Source organism: Paralichthys olivaceus, chromosome 17 (genome assembly GCF_024713975.1).
Source record: "Paralichthys olivaceus isolate ysfri-2021 chromosome 17, ASM2471397v2, whole genome shotgun sequence".
In the NCBI taxonomy this organism is placed as follows: Eukaryota; Metazoa; Chordata; class Actinopteri; order Pleuronectiformes; family Paralichthyidae; genus Paralichthys; species Paralichthys olivaceus.
This window is the reverse complement of record NC_091109.1, coordinates 14326422-14345344: the sequence shown is the minus strand read 5'-3', so window position 1 is coordinate 14345344 and position 18923 is coordinate 14326422. Positions and strand designations below refer to the sequence as shown.

Genomic DNA, 18923 nt, shown 5'->3' with positions numbered 1-18923 from the left:
ATGGAGAGAAATATTAAAATGTGATAATATCAGCAGTGTCTGCCTGTGTGGCTGCTGTTTCTTTCTTTTTTTTCCCCCTGTTGGCCTCAGGAACACCTCTCTACAGCAAGGTACATATCCTGGCTCTAAGACACAGGAAATTAAACTTGTTTTCATTCCCCTGATAGTTCCTGCCAGGAGATTAGATCACCATGGCGAACTCACCTCACTCACTGATGTAAACCCCTCAGACTGTCCCTCAGAGGCCACAGTGAGGGCCTCTCGGCCGCACGTCTTTCCTGCCAATAATCACCCCATTAAAATGAATGATATTGCCCAGACCTTGTACTGTACATAATCGTCAATTAGCCACTGGCGTCGAGATGGCACCTCAGCTAACCTCTAAGAGTCTGCTGGAGCCTCATTACGGGGAGTGTGACTCACACATGATCACAGCCAGTCTCTGGGCAATAATGGGAATTGAAACATCAGCTTGGTGTTCATGAGTCTCACACAGAGCAATGAAATGAACTGTGCGCAGCATCTTCTCCCTGCTTGATCATCTCAGTGAGAGGAGGCTTGGTTAGATTTGGTGTCTTTTTTAATGATTCAATTAGAAAACCAAGGTCGAGGTGAAAAGACAGACAGAGACAATATGTCTGCTATAAATCTGTTTTAATTCCGTGCATGGAGACCCTGTCTTCACACACGTTCTTCATCATCAGCTTCAGGTTTTATCGCAGTACTGTCGGTACCCTGACTTGTGCTTCCCACATGTGACTAAGATGGGAAATAAACTTGAATAATCAAGTCTACAGTACACAGTGAAACTGAGTCAGTATCACAGAGATGTTGAATAATTAAAAATCCCCTGCATTTAATACAATTGAATTGCTTTTAGTAAAAGCCCAAGAACAATGAAGCGAACAGCAACAGACATCAGAATACCTTTCATTAGCGAGGTTCCATTCTTTTATCACTATTATTCTGAATATGTTGTTTCTCCGCCTTTATTCTTGAGGACAGATTGAAACCTCCTGGGCATAGATGATTCCACTTTTGCACAAATCTGAGTTGTTCAGCCAGTCTGCACAGATGAGTCTTTTCAGATGCTCTTTGCTGGAAGGGTTCTGTTGCTCTGCCTGCTGCTTTGAAATACTCCATTTTCTATTGGATTCAAGACAGGGACAAATATGCTCAGGTCATAGTTTCCACTTTCTTCTTCTTTGAGAAGACTTGTGTGTTTTTTTGCAGTCTGTTTGGGATCACTGTCATGTTGGAAGATCTTGTTCTGTAGACACAGTTTTGATGACAAGCAATAACTGCTGATCTAACCGACAAACGCATTGCATTTCCTGTGACTCAACCTGTCTTTTGCCAATTAAACGGCAAACATAAGAAATCTTTATTTTTCATTATCAGCAACTCAACACACCAATTTTTAACACCGTTTTTAATACTGCAAATTTAAACATATTGCAATACTTTCATTAGTGGTCCACAGGCCAAATTACCAGTATGTGTTATTTGATTTGATAACAGTGACTTAACAGTAAGAAAACGTTTGAGATTGCCACTCCCAGGGGTGGGGCATAATATAAACAAATAACTATATTAATATTTTATCTGCAAAGCGCCAAATTACAACACACACATTATCTCTATAGGTACTTTACACAGTAAGGTTTAGACCGTAGAAAATTATAGAGAAACACAACAGTTCCCACTGTGGAGAGAAAAAAAAGAAAGTGTGTCTGTGTGTTCGTGTATATATGAGTGAGGGCATCTGCCTTGACTGTTTGGCGAGGAGGGAAAGGTGGCGAGAGGAGAAGTGGGTGGAAAGGGGGGAGAGAAGAAAGAGAGACCAGAACCATCCACCATGTTGGCTGTGTAACCATCTGGTTGTACTGCTCTTCCCGCTTTCTTGCTTCTTTTAGTCTGAGAGGAATAAAACCAGTCTCTCCTGGCAGTGGAATCTCATATTGTTTGAGCTGTTACATGAATGCATGTGATGAAGAATATGTTACAGCTTGCTATGCCTATATTAACTAATGTCTTTTCATAGAGCGGTCATGGGTACAATGGTGAAATATATTAATTCTGGCGATGAGATAGGATCATGCTCACTTTTGCCTGACAGCTGTTTCCCTGCCCTGTAGAGAAAGATTGAAGAAGAGGCAAGTTTCTGTGCCTTCACACAGTGAGCACTGGCTTCAGCTCCACCACTGGTACGCACTGTTAGGACACAGCAGTAATGTGGCTGAATGCAGTCATTGTACACAATGACAGAAGACAGCTGCTGCTGCTGCACTGCTGATATGCAGCTTTTACTCCACACAATGAAGTCCTAACCATACCAAAGCCGTGTATTGTAATAATGGTATTTTAGGCGATTTTCTTTTCTTGTAATTTACTTTAAAACACTTCTTCAGGCCTGTAAATATAATCACAACGGTGCCTTTTGGTGTTCTGGGGACTCTCACGTTGATACTTTATGGATTTTGGAGTTTTGAGCCGATTGGTTCAAAAGATAGATGATCCAGTCCGATGTTTTCTTTTCATAGCACCGCCTGACCGGACTGCACTTCTGGGGTCATGTGAGATTTTAAAAATGAAATGCTTCCTTACATGGTAACAGGGATTTTTGATCATTTATGCTCGTTTGTACCTTCATCAAATGTTCGGTATGTGACAAAGGAAAGGTTTTGCATTTCAACATATTGAGTTTAGTTACATCAGTGAATATTTAACTATTTATTTATTACATGAAGTAGCAGTGGGATCTATGGGACCCAAATTCGTGATTAAGTAAAGTCAACACACATCTAAACACTAGTTGGACCGCCCGATGTCACGTCACCAAGACCATAATCAAGTGATGAGGGGTTCAGCAAGACTTATTTTTAACAAAAAAAATAGTGACATCACCCCAAACCCTAAATCCAGAAATTTTCACATTCTGTGAATATGCAGTAGCTAAGTTCATATATGGTTGATCATTTGATGTTGACGGAGCTTCAAGCTTGCCCAGAGACATTGGGTCCGGTCAAATTACCTGTTCACCAGAGACATGCTTTCATTTGTAGAGAAGTGAAATGTGATCATTATATTTAACCACGGCTACTTTAAAGTACCAGTGTTTAGTGGCAGGAAAATTCTTATTTTGTACCGAGCAGCAATATTTTATTCTATAGCTCTTTCTTTGCTTGACAAGTGGAATCGAAGCTGCCCTCATTTGAGAGCTCCTGGACTCTCTAAATGCTGGAGAACGTCAGTGAGTGTGATGGCTTGAACGTTAATGGTCAGTAAACGTGAATGATATAGTCTCCTGCATTATGACCTTATCTTTTTTTATCCAGCTCTGCTGTTGCTTCAGGCAGGGAGTTTGTTCTTCTGCTCTGCCACATTCTCCTCATCCTACATATGTTCCCTGTCTTCTGTGGAAGGTCGTTTTTTTTTCATGGCAGAAAGGGCTGGAGCGAAAAACTACTCAAGGCTTCAGCTATCAAATAAAAAACAATATTCTCCTTCTTCTTGTTGAATGAAGGTCTTGAGGTCAAACACACGCACTTACTAATATAATTTATCATTGTGAGATATAGGACTAAACATATGGGGTTGTTTAATGTGGTACTGTAGTCACAATATACTGTATACCCACCTGCTCTTAGAAAATCTCTTTCCAGCTAAATTGAATGTTTTGGTGTGTGCAAGCGTGCATGTGTGTGTCAGCTGTTCACCTGCTTATTCAAAGTTCAGTGAAGATGGACTCAGTACAGAACCACCAACTGGAAAACCAGTGGCTGTGAACGCAACCATTGAACAAGCTGTTGTGATGGACAGCATCACCTGGTCGCTTGTTTCTGTCGCTTGTGGTGAGTCTAAAATTGTGTTCTATAAAGAACAGAGAAATGATAAGGTAATGCGTTTTTGTCCCTCGCTTCCATCATACTTTAATTATACAGATATATATATATATAATTATACAATTACTGTTGATTCTGTAGGGGACTTGGACTTGATACCAATGAATCCATACTCTATTGGCAGTGTTCTTTTCTTAAACCAGGATCATGAATATATAGACTTTGTTTTTTCATGACTGGCAGGTGTCTTTTAAAAATGTGAACATAAAGTAAACACAGTAAATGTTATGACCCACGTTCAATTTATAATCTCCACAGACAGATTGTACAGGATGGTTGGGAGTCGGGGACCCTTCAGGAGCAGAGAGCAATGTATTAGCCGCGAGGACGAGGATGTGATGAGGCTGGATGAGAGTCAGCAGACACTGGAGCTGCTCTCATTCAAATCAGCTAACAGCTGACTGACAGCGCAGGTATTGAAGATGCTAGTCATAGCTGATAAGAAGCAAGAAATGACAACAAACAGAGACAGTGGGGGAGATGAAATTACCAACAGCCGCCTGATGTCTCAATATATGACATACAGTGGGACAGAGCCTGGAGGATCCTGCTGCACGTGATCGTCACTACACTTGACAGCAAAAAGGAGAGAAAGGACGAGGGAAACGCCCATGGGGTGAGAAGAAAAATCAGGAAACAGTGCAATAAACTGTGAATGTTAGCTCCCTGCACTGCACTACCTGGAGGCAAAGCTATTGGTGTTACTGAAAGATAGAAAACCCGAGAAAAAAATGAAATGAAAGATGAAGGCAAACGGTGAAGATGAAGTTAATAGTCCCCTTTACAGCATAACTGAGTTATTTTAGATGTGGGGAAGAAACACTCACTTCACTTCCTTCCCCCCTCCCAAAAAAAAAACCTCATATAGATTATTCAAATAGGTTGTGGGAGGGGGAGCAATTTGCATGTAGATAAAAGTCAGTTTAATATTGTAAATTACCTTTTTATATGGCAATCTGGAAGATTTGGTTTTAATCTCTCAATAAATGTCTGGCTGTGTGTTTTTTTTTTTTTTCTTCGTACCTGGTGAGTGCGAGTGGGTGAGGAGCAGTACGGGTGGGGGGAAGGGTGAGAGGTGGGGGTGGGCTTGTGGGGGTGGAGATAGCACACAGGAAAAGGTTCCTCATTCGTTTTGCTGCCTCGCCTTTAATTAATAGATTATGTATACATGCACACTCCCGTCATTCTCCCTCTGAGCTTCCCATTACCATCATGACCTCTCTCTTTCCGCTGCCCGGCAACCTCGAACACACACACACACACACACACACACACACACACACACACACAAACACGTATATATATCAGACAAAAGCATGTGGGGTTTGGTGATGAATAGGTTTGGAGAACAGAGGATTGGGGAGTAAAAGTGGAGGAAGGGTACATTTGTGAGCTTTGATGAGGAGGTGTGTTGAGTCTTAAACACTTGTACATTTCCAAATATAAAGTCTGGTATTGAAATAATGGCTCAGTGTAAACAATGCCACCAAAAAAAGCTGGTGCCTTACAAGGGTTAGAAACAAAATTTGGTGGGGATTGAATTTCTCATACATTTTTTAGGTTGCTGTTGATCTACTGTCAGTTAACGTTCACAACTCCTTCAGTGCAAATGGTCAGTTGGTCAAGTTGCTTATAAAGCACAATCCCTGTCTTTGCTCGAATCCCTGAATAATAATAATAACAATAGATTGGATTCAAATGACACCTTTCAAGGTAGTCAAAGTTGCTTTACAGCGTTAGCTACAAAATACATTTTTTTAAAAAGGACAGAAAGTTATAGTTATTGAAACATCTGACAAGCAGTTCTGACGTAATAGGCCTTTTTCGCAGATTACATTTTGACATGTTAGGTTAAGTCCACACCAATGAAAGCATCACTTCAGCTATGTTTATGTCTGGCGTGGGGCTTGCTATGCAGAACTACCTTGTAGTTTTGTTGTGTACTACCCCAGGGTTTTATTTCAGCTGGTCAGTCTCCACAGAAGCTCATGTTTCTCATGTTCCTTACTTCCAGTCCAGCATTTCAAATGTTTTTTAAATTAGCTTTGTAACTTTTGCTCAACTAATTTTCTGATCAACAGCAGCTTAGTTATATAGGTATATAGCGTCATCTTTGTTATATATACTAAATTACAGCCCCCTGGTGGACTGGAGTGGAACAGCCTGTTGAAGGCATAGGTTGTTTCTTCAATTGGATAAATATCTATTACCTATTTTCCTTTGGTTTTAAGACCCTGGTGATCTGATTGAACTGATTGTCCATTTCAGGTTCTGTGTACTGAGTCAAGCTTCACTAACTTTTGAATAATCAGGTGAACAGCTCGTTGGGCAGCAGCAGTGTCCTGCAGCCGGTCTTTACTTGACCCGGTCATTTCCTGCAGGTCACTGTGGCAGTTGACCATGCCACGGAGCTCTCCCACACACAGCCAGAGACAAGGGTGTATCTTTGCATCATCTTTATTAACGTCTTCCACCACACATACACACGTGAGCAAACATAAATCAAAAGTCCAACTTAAACTTCCTGAGCTTTGCAGTTCAGTTTCTGTCTGTCATGTCTGTGTGTGTCTCTGTCCTGAGTGTCTCTGTGGCGACGGACCAGCTTGCTTTTCATTGCCCCGCCTATGTTAACAGAATAGAGATGCCATACCGGCTGCGAATCAGCAACAGTTTCAATGTTTATCTGTCAGATATCTCATGAACATAAATGTTTGCAACACTTCCTGTAGGCTACCTGTTTCAAAATAAAAGCACTTTGGTGACTGAATCAATATATTTGTTTTTAAAAGGTTTTTATTGTGAAGTATTTGCAGAAGCGGATGGTGCACTTCTTCATACTGTATAGTACTGGTATTTATCCTAGCACGTATGACTACGTTTAAACAAGGAGATGCATTATTTATACCAGCAACCTGAGAGAGGCTGTAGTTATTTTAAAAGTTTATGTAAAGACCTTCATGCGATGGGCAGTGGTCTCTCTCTCTCTCTCTCTCTCTCTCTCACACATTTATGGCCAATTTCAAAGCCAACCCTTGTGTAAAAACAGCAGAAGCAGCTTCGCTGCAGAACTGCGGATGAACCACAGATGAAGTGTGAACAACTGAACATCGCAACACATATGAATTGACCACTGATTCCCAGATCTCTGAGCAATCTGATGGTGGAAATTGTAAAAAAACTTCTGCAGCCAACCTATACAGGGTGAACCAATTCCCTCCAGCCACAGTGTTCTGCCTTAAATGCCATCTTCGGATACCGCAGCCTCTTCCATAACATGGAATCACCACATACCATTTGGTCTTGAATCCTGAACACTAGGTTTAGGTGCTTTGACATGGTTCCTCTTTAACACTACTGAACCTTAAATTGAAATTCAGTGTGGGATTTTATACAGATCCATCTCACCTTCTCTACACTTTAATCTTTATGTGCATTTCCATCCACTTGTTTCTATGCAAATATCTGAAACTCCAGATATCAATAAAATTAATAGTTGATATATAAAAAATTATGTGGAGAACTTGGTGTATGGTTAAAAAGAAAAAGCGACAAAGTGGTGAGGAAACAGATTTGGTGATTATATCCCAATGTATGGAAGCATGCAACTTAAACATTCAGGAAGGTTTCTACTACACTAGATCTATGTGGAGCATTGAGGAGACATCAATACAATAAACATACTGACACTGTCCTCTCATCAAAAAAAAACAAATGTCATGTAAGCAGCTCATTACGACCCATAAGCAGCATGTGGTGGTCGTGTATGGCAAAAGCTGTGTCCCAAATCAGGTGCCGCATATTTAAGGCTAAATTTGAAGACTGAAGGTGTCACAGTGGCACCACTAAGCTGTCCCATTTCTAAGGGGCCTTTAAATGTGTCCGAGAAATGTGTCCTCCCAATCACCTAGCAATTAAGGATCCAATGAGTGGATCCTTCTTGGATATATCCAAGGATTTATCGTGTGCCAGTGACAAAGGTAACAAGCTCACAATGCGGGCACAGTAAGTGCATGGGCTAAGAGTGGCTAACGATGTGATGGAAAGGGAGAGACAAATTGGTGGCACAAATAGGAAATCCTCTGTGTCTTATTTCAGTTCAAGCCTTTGCGAAAGTCATGCCTTAGTTGACTGAGTTCTCAAAAGGATGCATCTCCTAAATTGGGACAAAACAAGCATCAGTATTTCCAGCAAATGCCCCAAAATGACATTTACTTTCTATTATGATGGGAAGGAAGGAGGGAGAATCTTCCACTGCTTTGGTCATGTGTGAAAAGCAAAGTCCGAGTAAAGTCCCAACAGACACAAAACTTTACCTGCAGGTCATGTCTGAAAAGGGCTTTGTCCCATTCAGTAATCCATGCACAAGAGGATGGAAACATCTTTTGTCAATGTTCTGGAAATTCTGTCTGAATCATCCTAACTTGTGATGAAAAATCAAAGTTACCTTGAAAAATCAAACTCGGTTGCAATGACCCTTAAGAAAATACACGAACCTTCAATCTTGAAGAGTGAGATTTTATTTCACCACATGACTTAAGACTGTTGTCTGTCTTTATCAGAGATGTTCAGAGTGGAGCAGCTGGAATCAGACAGAGACGGAGATGTGAATCAGATGTCTTCCTATCCATGTCCTATGGCAGTGGGGGGAGGGTGAAGATGTCCTGGTAATAATGTACTCCTCACGATAATGGTGGAACACCTTGATGATCAATGTAAGTCATAAAAAGCACTGTGACATAAAGAAGTGATAAATCTCCCAGGTCCTCAGTGAAGCAAGACACATAAAAGCAGGCGGCTGTGGGTTTCCGAGGCTATTGCTGGATTTCTCTCCTCACCTCAGGGGTGAAAAATGCAAATAAAATAAAGATTATAAAAAAGGATAATGTGTGGGCTTTGGAAGATGAGGAGTGAAAATATCAGTGGGCCTCTTTTTGATTTGTATGTCCAGAGGCGACACTTGAGATGAACGAACCATGTCTTAAATTACCATGTAATAAAATTTTTACCTCAGAAGGTGGGGTGTCTCACACAAAAATTGCATTGGCAGTTTAATGGTGCCAGAATGTGTGAAGAAAGACCATTATATTTTTCCATCTGTGACAAATCCTATTAGTAATGTGGTACTGATTTAAATGCACTGATGTTATGTCTAGTGGACATCTTATTCTCTTGATTTGATAATGGAGATCGATGGGAACATAAAAGAGAGCAATCAGTCTTAAGTTTGGCTCCTTTAGTGTGAGTGTGGTGGGCTGACCTAATCGCAACAGATATTCCATTTGTCATGCCAAAGAATCAAATCCAACTTTAATAAATGCAAATTGTTTTTAATTTAACGCTCATTGATCTGTTAATGTGATACAAGTAATTGTTTATGTCCAGTTAACAGGTCATCTGAATCTATAAAGTCACCGCTTTTCATCTGTAGAGGTGGCAAATGATATTTTGGACACTGAGTAATTTCCTTCCAGCTGAGGCCAGAGCAGATAATAATCCACTCTGCTGGGTGGTATTTGAAGTGTGTAGTAGCACTCCCAACACCAATGAATGGAACAGGGTTAATAAACTGATGATAAAAGTTAGCTCTGTAAATGGCAAAACTTCTGAGACCCAGACGTAGGGTTCATATCCCCCAGGATGATGAGCACCTATGTAGTAGGCTTAAAACTCCATTGAATTTTCTGTTAAAATGTCATGATGATCCACAGAGCAGCTTTTGTGTGCCCACACTGTGCTTACTTCCTTTCATTCTGGAGTTGTGGTTTTATAGACTATAGAGAATTCAACCCTCCCTGCTGGGTGTATGAAGCATGAGGGATATTTGGGTTTAATTAGTTTTTTGAGAAAAGGGCTCTGGACGTGTGAGGAGGTTCACAGTTCAGTCCTTTAATAACCCAACACATTCTTCTCTTGAGCCACACCAGTGTTGCCAGTGTTTGACTGACAATAAATAGAATAGGACAACATGAAGTTCATCAGGAAAGGTCTTCAGAGATTTTCACAATGAGTTTATAAAGATAGACAAGATGACAGCTCACAAAAGTGGAGCCAAAACATCTGGATTGCCACTGGGTGGCTAGAGTATAGGTCCTAAACCCAACTTCCTCCATACTAGCAGATAAACTAAAGACCCAAAGTACACAAATATATTTTTGGCAATTATGGTTCCTGTCACTTTAGGAACACTGGTTATACTGGTAAGTTTAATTTGTTTTCCTATGCTATGAGCACAGGGTGGAGCATCATGACTGATGCTAAGACTGCCTTGCGATTGGTCATTAATTTCTTTATACAATAATTTAGCAGTGATGCTTGAAAAACCTAGATGGTCATTTAAAATATATATATATATATATTAACCTGTTTCTCTAGTTGTGTCTCTGGTAACCAAGGGCTGGGTTGTTTTTAAGTTTTTAATGTTTTAATTTTTTTAATTGGGCTTCCCCCAATCAATGCTTTTAGGCTTAAGGTGTTCTGGTTGCAAGGACACTTGTTTCTTTGTGTCTCATTCTTTTCTTATTAACATCTCATTTTGAAATTAACAGATACATTGGTGCAATCACTTCAAACAAATGGCAGAATGCTATTTAATCAAAGTAAAATAATTAAATTGGTTCCGGCACTGTTACATCTCGGTCTTTTAATAAAATGAATAATAGAAAAAAAAACAGGTATCATCTGCCTTCAACACACAGTTCTGCCTCAAGGAGCTTCGTGCCTTCTGTATGATTTGGGAGAAGAGAGAACGGTATGCAAACACTGAAAATAAAGTATCTATGTGCTAACACAGAGCAGTTTCAAAAGAAGAAAAATTCCCTGTATTTTCAGTGTTGCCTTTCATATTTCAGGATGTCAGACACTGACAGGAAACTGTTGGCGGATTTGATTCATTCCTTGAGGGACATTTTCCTTTTATGTGAACTGAAATCAAAAGAAAGTCACATCCACTCAACATACTGTAGCATGAAGCCCATGAGCCCAAATGTACTGACTGCATTCAATGTGTTTACTTTTACCATTTACAATCCAATTTGTTGTCCTCTTACTAAACTTTTGAAAACGAGTCACCAGCACTTTTATCTCCAATCTACGCAGAATGAAGATTTTAGGAATGCATCCTGTAATTTCACACCTGCCTGCCTGGTTGTGAGGCTGACACTTGCTGTTGTACGTGGGCCTGCTCATTGGAAGTTCTCATTTAGTCTTGCAGTAAAATTCCACTATCTGTCAAGTGACTGCAGATTTAATTTACTGCATGCTTTTTTTGACATTGCAGCTGCATACTGATTTGTCCAGTGCTAAGATCAATTCCACTCAAGTTTATACATTACTCTGCATATGGAGCTACCAGCTACTTTAGTAAGTGTAGCTTGGCATAAAGACTAGAAACCAGGGAAACAGCCAGGGTGGGTCCTTCCAAAGGCAACACAGTTTGCATACCACCGCTTCTAAAGCTCTGCAAGTTTGTTTGTTCTTATCCGATGGAAAAAGAATCTGAATGCTTCCTGAGGTCTTCTGATTCTTTGGTTTAGTAAAAGCACCAAATAATAGAACAATGTAATAGTAACATATACCAACACATTGTATAAACACATTATTCAGATATGCACAGTAGTTTTAGATACACTTCTTACTGTAATTAGCATAATTCACTCTATGGTGGTGTCATCTCTTATGTCCATTGAGGACAGATGTCCATAAACTGTTGAGAAAACCCAAAAAATGTGCTGCTTTAACTGGAGAGCATGTTTAATAATTATCACATAAGACTATTTTTGGTATTAGACTGGAAGCGTGTGAACAAGAACTTTTGGGCTATAGGATTACAGCCTGGAGGTAATTTAGGTTTCAGACATTTAGCGATGTCCACACTTAACATTTTCTCACCAGATTACTTATGTAACATGGTATAAAAATAAGTAGACAGGTAGAGCAGGTTGGTTTTGTATGAAATGTAAATTGTACTTACCGTAGTTACTTCACCCCACTGGATGTCAGAAACAACAGTATTAATGTGGATGTGGACTGACAGGGTTGGACGAGCTGAGTGGTAAGAGGAGGCTCACAGCACTTTTACAGAGGGAGTCACTGTCCTGGTTCTGGGTATAATCTGTCAGGAAAGGCTGTGAACTGTTTATTGAAGAATAGAAATGAATCATAGTTTACATCAGCAGGCCATTCCCAAGAACAACACACTCATATGTAAATGCTATGAGAGATAGGAAGTGGAAACTCACAGTGGGTCAAAGTGCAAACAAAAAGCTAGTCATAGTCAAACGTGTTAACAGTGAGGAAGCCAGAGGAAATCCATGAGGGAGTTAGACATGAGAATAGCCTTTGTCCCATCGTCTGTGACCAGAGTGATGGAGAGCAGGACCACAGTGTCCTGCCCTGGTGATATATTGGCCAGACTATTTATTGATTGGCTCTGCCCTTCTGCCTTGATACATCATCTCATCTTTGTTTAGAGAGTAGGATCCAGGACACGTTGCACTTCCATTGAAAGCTTGCAAGATAAAAGCACCTTGCATTGGTAGTGAGGAGCGGCGTGTCTGCGTGATGATGGATCAGGTCATCTGCTTGGTCCCAGGGCCTGACTGTGGAGCGTCATCTTCATCAGACAATGCCTGACAGGACGTCCATCATCGCAAAGTCCTGCCGATGGGCCTGGTCCCTAAAGCAATGCCAGTTTACATCAACACATCGGCAGCAACTTTATCATTTCCAGTCATGTACAGACACAAATTGAACCTCAGTGGTTGACTGTAATCATCAGGGGTTCAGGCCTAACTGCTGTTTACATATGAGTGTATTATTGTATATTGCCTCCTGTCAACCTCATTCTGAGAAGCATGCATGATGAAAGATCAGGAAATGCATATTATTACATTTCATATGGAGTGTACATGGAGGCTGTACAGTCATCCAATCCCTCCTTCACACTGTTTCATTTAATTTTAGAAAATCACTGAAACTTTGAGTGATAGAACAAATTTCAGCAAAGTATTACAACATCTTCTTGGACAGCTTTGTAAATGGAAGTAACAACTTTCTACGCCAGAGTGAAATCGACTTGATTCTGCATGTGTGGATTAGTCAGCTAAATTTATGGTAAAAAGTGCCTTCTTAAAATGTTTTTAAGTTAGATCTGTGTTTCATGAACAAGGACACATCTTCAGTATATCCTACAATTCCAAATGGCCTACTGCACCAGCTCAAGAAGTATAGTGTGGGTCTTCCACTAACCACAGGATCAGCGGTTTAATCCCCATCTCCTTTATTTCGAATGTCAGAATGATAGATACCCCCAAGTTTCCCCTGATGTTTGACAGAGAAAGAACTGTATGGGTGGATGGCAAAACTGTGATGTAAAGTGCTTTGAGTGGTCACCAAGACTAGTTGCATAAATAAAGATCATTGTTACTGCTGTACTGTGTCCCTGATTTTCTCTTGTCTCTCCTCTAGCTCCACCCTGATCAACCCATCAGTCATCAATGAGGTGCACCTGGCCAGTGGATTGAGGACCTTTTAAAAACTCCTGTGTCAGGATCAGAAGGGAGGCTTCCAGTGTGGGGACTGCTGGGCCTCAGCCTGGGGATTTGAACATTGTGTGTATTGTGTTGCTTGATGTTAATAATTCCCATGGTTCTGCTGTTTTAAAGGTTTTCTGTTGATTCGTGTCAGTGGTGGTCAGTGACACATGTTGTGTGCCCCACGGGGGGCAACATAATCGTGGGGCATAACAATCATTTGCAAGTTAGTTTGCACTAATGTGACAATCAACTAGTTTTATCACCAATGGCAAGTCAAGGACAACAGCCATGAGGAAGGTTAAAGTTTGAAGTTAATGACATTTTAGATTCACATCTATGCTAGATGTTACTTTCAGTTGTACACCATGACAGCCCTCTGGACTACCATTGTGCCAAATGTTCTACAGCATACTTACTTACCATATAAACTGATAGGAATCCACATTGTTGATCTTCTCACTGTATCAAGTAGTGGGCTTTATTTAACTCCACGGACCCGACAGGATCCCCATATTTTCTCAAAAGCTTTAAAGAAATCTTGCAAATTCAGTGTTTCCATGTATTAGCTACACCCACACCATCTCTACATCCCATATAATCCTATCCTAGTGTCTGGGCAGTATCTATTGCTGTAGACTTAAGTTAATAAACCTGGTGAGATTTGCAGTACTCTGTATGAGCTGATATTCTATATTTGGCACACACCCTGAAGTAAAGGTACAGTGTCGATACCGTGCTCAGTCCATGCACCACATGTTGAAACCTTGATACAACATTCCAGTAGAACTTGGGCATTGTGCATAATGTAAATCAGATGAAGACATGGTTGAAGCCGTGCAGTTATTTTATTTATATTTGGTTTCTGCATATTGGGGCTTCTTTTGATGCAAGTCTTGTGAAACAGCTGTGAAGCCAGGTTTAAGAAATACTGAAGTCATGAGTCCAAGCAGGAATAATTCTCCAAGAAACACCAGAAAATATCTAATCTTTCTTATTGTATTATTCAGTTAACTTGTCTACACTTCTTTTTTCCTCCCAGCATGAGGATGTAATGTCATTTTAAAAACTTTTCCATACGGCAATAATGAAAAATTCTGGTGCACATATAAGGCAATAGGTGAATGTAAATCTGTAAAGCGCTTTGACTGGTCATCGACGAGAAAAGCGCTGTATAAATACAGACCATTTACTATTTTACCATCTGTGGGCAGCACTGACGTTATATTACTTTGTGAAAGTGACATGGCGTCTTTAATAAATGTGTCAATTTGAACATGCAGTAGACATCGAGCAACGTTAGCACTGGAGTTAGCATTTGTGTGATTTGACTGGCTGGTACATGTGCAGCCCCTGTTACAAATCAAAGGTGCATCCAGAACACGTCCTGTTGCTCTTTGGGATTCTCCAGCAAAACAAGCAGGCATTCACTGACCTAACTAATTTTATCATCAACGCTCACGTCTGTAGCTAGGTTACTATAAAGCCGCCATCAGCGCAACAAGCAGGTTTCGTAAACTGACAAATGAGGCCATTTAAGTATTTGCTAAAGGTGTGAGAGCAAGTAGATAGATCAGAGAGAGATTGTCAGGAGAGCAGAGGCCCTTAGACACTGATTGGAAAATAGGCACCTAGCAGCGGAGAGAAGAGCAAAGACATCAGAGGAATAGATTGTGTCAGTTGGCAGGGTGGGAAATGCATCAAGAAAACGCACCTCTTTGTCCTGTGAATTAGAACCATCAGAGGGCTCAATCTGGCTTATTAGAGCGTGTTTGTCAAGTGGCTCCAAAATGGAGCTTGGCTTCCTTCCCACCCTGGGACTGAGCTAGTTTCAGGAGTGAGCGGAACGGACAGAAGAGAGGAGAGACAGAAGAGGTGAATGCAGAGCTACAGAAGAGTTTTATTAGACATGCTACAGAGAAAATGCAGTGTACACAAGAGACCATGAGAGGGAAAACTCAAAAAGCAGGAAACCAAGTCGCACCTCCCCTTGTTAGAAAATAATTCATCCTTTAATTGTGCCTCAGAACTATACCAAATATTACATGAAGAACTGTATAAAATCAGACTTGGAGGAAAAAATATACATGACTATTATTTCTGAGAAAACATCTCAAGTCTGGAGGTCTTATTGTATCAAAAGAAAAAAAGTGGGATTTATCTTGACACTTGATTTTTTTTTCTTCCTAAAATGCAACATTTCATTGTTTTAAAATGCTTGTTTTCTAATGATTTAAAGGAACACTAAAGGCACGGAAACTTTGGTCCAACCGAGTAGCCCTCTCTAGCAAACTGTCACATGATAATGAAATCACAGTGGACTCAGCTTCTATCTGCTTCCACAGCATGCAACACTTTCTGAGGCCAGATCCTATTGTCAATATACATGCTTAGAAAACCATTTTCACTGACAATTACACCTCACTGATGTGGAAAAAGCATGATAGGCTTCAAAAACACAGATAAAGAAATACGCAGCCATGAGCTACATTAAAATGGTTAATCCGGAGTATGAGCTGTGGAGTCCAAACTGCAGGAAAAATATCTCAGACCGCACATACTTGTGGAATAATGCAGGGGTTTTCAAAGTTGGAGGTGGGCCATCCCATGGGGGAGGATATTTGAATGGAAGTGGAAATACATGATATAAGTTATGACACTAAAAGGAGATCATTAATATGTGCAATATCCTTAGTGAGATAGTTACAAAGTTGTTTGGGAGAAACTTAAGCCGGTAAACGTACGTGTGGTATGACTGAGCGGAGACTCACTCTCTTTGACTTTGAAAATCCCTGGAATAATGGAATTCAAGATAAAATGCCTGTAGCAGGCTGCTGTAAAAACTCTGAAGTGTTGCCTCAGGTACATTCCTTCTTCTGCTCCTAAACTAAAACAAAAATGTTATAATTCTAAAACTCTGACACAAAACAAACAAGCATGGCCTGTTGGTAGCATAGCTTTAAAAAACTGTAATAATGTCTACATAAAAAACAGCTCGCATTCTCACCAACCCCCCCCCCCCCCCCAAATAATATGCAATACCAATGTGCCTCAAAAGCAAAGGAGGGTGTTAATGAAGATGTCCATCAAACAGCTGATAATGTCAAGTAAGGCACATAAGTACTGAATCTTTTAACTAAATCAAGAATTAAACATTGATCTACACCAAACTATCAAACAGGGGGACAATCAATCATGTCAATATTCTGACATAAAAATACAGAGGTACAGTTAAAAGCTGGGAGGATCCAGTATTTGCAACACACTTAATTGTTCTCTTTTTAAAAAAGGATGCATTGTAGAGGTTCCAGTGTCTCGAGGAATGACATGATCAACAAAACCCCAACAACAAAACGATTTCAATAACGTACCCCTCCCCCCAGTGTCCAGACAGTCTGAAAGATTTCTGGCTCCGAGACAGTGAACCACTCTACTTTCAGGAGTTTGTGGGTCCCTCTCTCAAATGGTGGATTTGGAGAAGGACACTCTCAGGTGCTGGTTGCCTCCCATGTTGTAGTTGTGAAGGTCAATCAAAGCCTGGATGGCCTCCTCCACTGTTGACATCTGAATCAAAGCCATTTTACGATCCCTGGAAAAATGTGACAGAATGATTGAGAACGACAGGAAACAAGCCTTGTGAGGGGAGAACAGATTTTTTTCAAACTCAAGCTAGAATCAAGACAGAATCAACAGTAACACTCCCGTCATGTGGAGTCGGTAAAGGGATGGTGATGCATTTTGCGAGTTCTACGTACTGGAAAAACTTGAATGCTTTCACGGTGCCTCCAGCGTTGGAGAAGAGCAGTCGCAGGTCATCCTCCGTCACATCTTGTCTGTTAAAACGAAGATTCCATTCAGATTCCAGTTAGGAGGAAGTTCGTGACACACTCGTACCCATTTTCCATCAAAGTGAACTGAGTGCTGGTGCTGGGCTGGTGTTTGTGCGGGTTCAGAGCTGGTTCAACCTGCAAACCTTTTAAGAACCACTTTTCTATGGGACGCCTCAAATGGATAAATGAACCAACGAACTGGCACTTACTATATTATATATTAAATTTGATATATATATATATACATCTATTCATCAAATGCTCACTGGCTCTCTTTTCTCTCTCTCTGTCCTGCATGCTGACACACACACAACACCTACTCAGCTGACATCTCTGACCTGCTACACTATCAACACTGACCACCACATGATGATCAGTACTTTTTTTTCAAAGTAAAGTCCTTCACAGCTGCGCATTCATTCATTCATTCTCAACAAATACGTAACAGAATTCAATGACACTTGGTGAACAGATGGGCCGAGACAGAACCCAGTGCAGTTTGGTGATGCAGTTCTCAACTAAAGGGCCGATCAGGTCGTTTTTGTTTGTTTTCGTGCATTTTCATTGATTCAGGGATCATTCATGGATCTTGATTTTTTTTAAATCTGGCACAATTAGGAGACAATTTGGTGTAGCTTGATTGAATTTCATTTGGTTGGCCGAGGGATGTGCTTTTTACTGAGTGCCATTCATGTTTTGCTATGTTTAAACAGGTTTTCTCTCCAAAATCCATTTTTCATTACAAACAAAAACTAAGCCACTATTGTCAAATGCTTTGTCTGGTGTTGTTTCATCACATTCCTGTGTACAAGGAGCCTGCAGGGCTTTCCAGAAGGATATGGAGTAGTGATGGGAATTACAGCTCTTTGAAGAGAGCCAGATCTTTTCCTCTGTTCCTTTATTCCTCTATTTTGCCATTGTGCAATTCAAAAATACTGTAGTTCCCTAGTAGACCTATATTAACAACACCCTCCACCTCTGTGTGTTATGAGGGAGAATTGAGGCATCGTCTCCTCCAGCCACCTCTCTACAGATCTGACTGATTCTGTGCTGACTGCTGTGGTACTTACGGGATGTTGGAGAGGTGGAGGGTGGCAGAGGGCGGGAAGATGTTCTGAAAGTTTTTGGATCCCGGTTTCTTAAAGCGATGGAGTGGAGAATTGGCAAAGTCCTTGGTCAGGCCCTGGTCATCCAGGCCGTCACGGGGCAGTGCCACCGTCTGATGCTTCGACAGGGTCACTCGGATGATCTTCCCATACACCTTTTGACCATTCAGGTGGCTCATTGCTTTACCCGTGTTAAAGAAAAGGATGCTGTTAATATGTAATTAAATACACATATGAAACTAGACCAATATTCAAATGAGAAACAGCGTTTGTATTCGATTCTGGAATAATGAAATGAAACCACTTCCAAACAGTCCTGCTGTTAGAGAAAGGCCCACTGGCCTTAAAGCTACAACTTGTGCTGTCCCAGTGAAAAGCTTTGTACACATTCACTCAGCTGGTTCCACTGGGTGATGACAACTCTTTATAACTAAAACCTTCTTACACTCAAGTAACCAACAGTTGCCATAAAGTAGCTCTTAAGTTGCTTTATGGTGACTCTGATGGTTGGAGGAATAGATTATGATGCGGGCATGATAATGCCTCACTACA

At 40.7% G+C, this 18923-nt stretch overlaps 1 protein-coding gene across 6 annotated transcripts in view; it reads right to left on the bottom strand.

Moving 5' to 3' along the window:
* Nucleotides 1–15315: 15315 nt before the first annotated feature.
* The window catches only part of LOC109638391 (polypyrimidine tract-binding protein 2-like), a 42964-nt gene continuing 39356 nt past the window's right edge, over nt 15316–18923 (bottom strand). For all 6 annotated transcript variants that reach the window (XM_069512853.1, XM_069512851.1, XM_069512854.1 and 3 more), the window contains exons 12-14: nt 18336–18552; nt 17191–17268; nt 15316–17024 (exon numbers count right to left, since the gene is read on the bottom strand). In XM_069512853.1, coding sequence (XP_069368954.1) covers nt 16895–17024; nt 17191–17268; nt 18336–18552 — 425 coding nt within the window. In that variant the 3' untranslated portion in view covers nt 15316–16894. The remainder of the gene's footprint in view (nt 17025–17190; nt 17269–18335; nt 18553–18923) is intronic.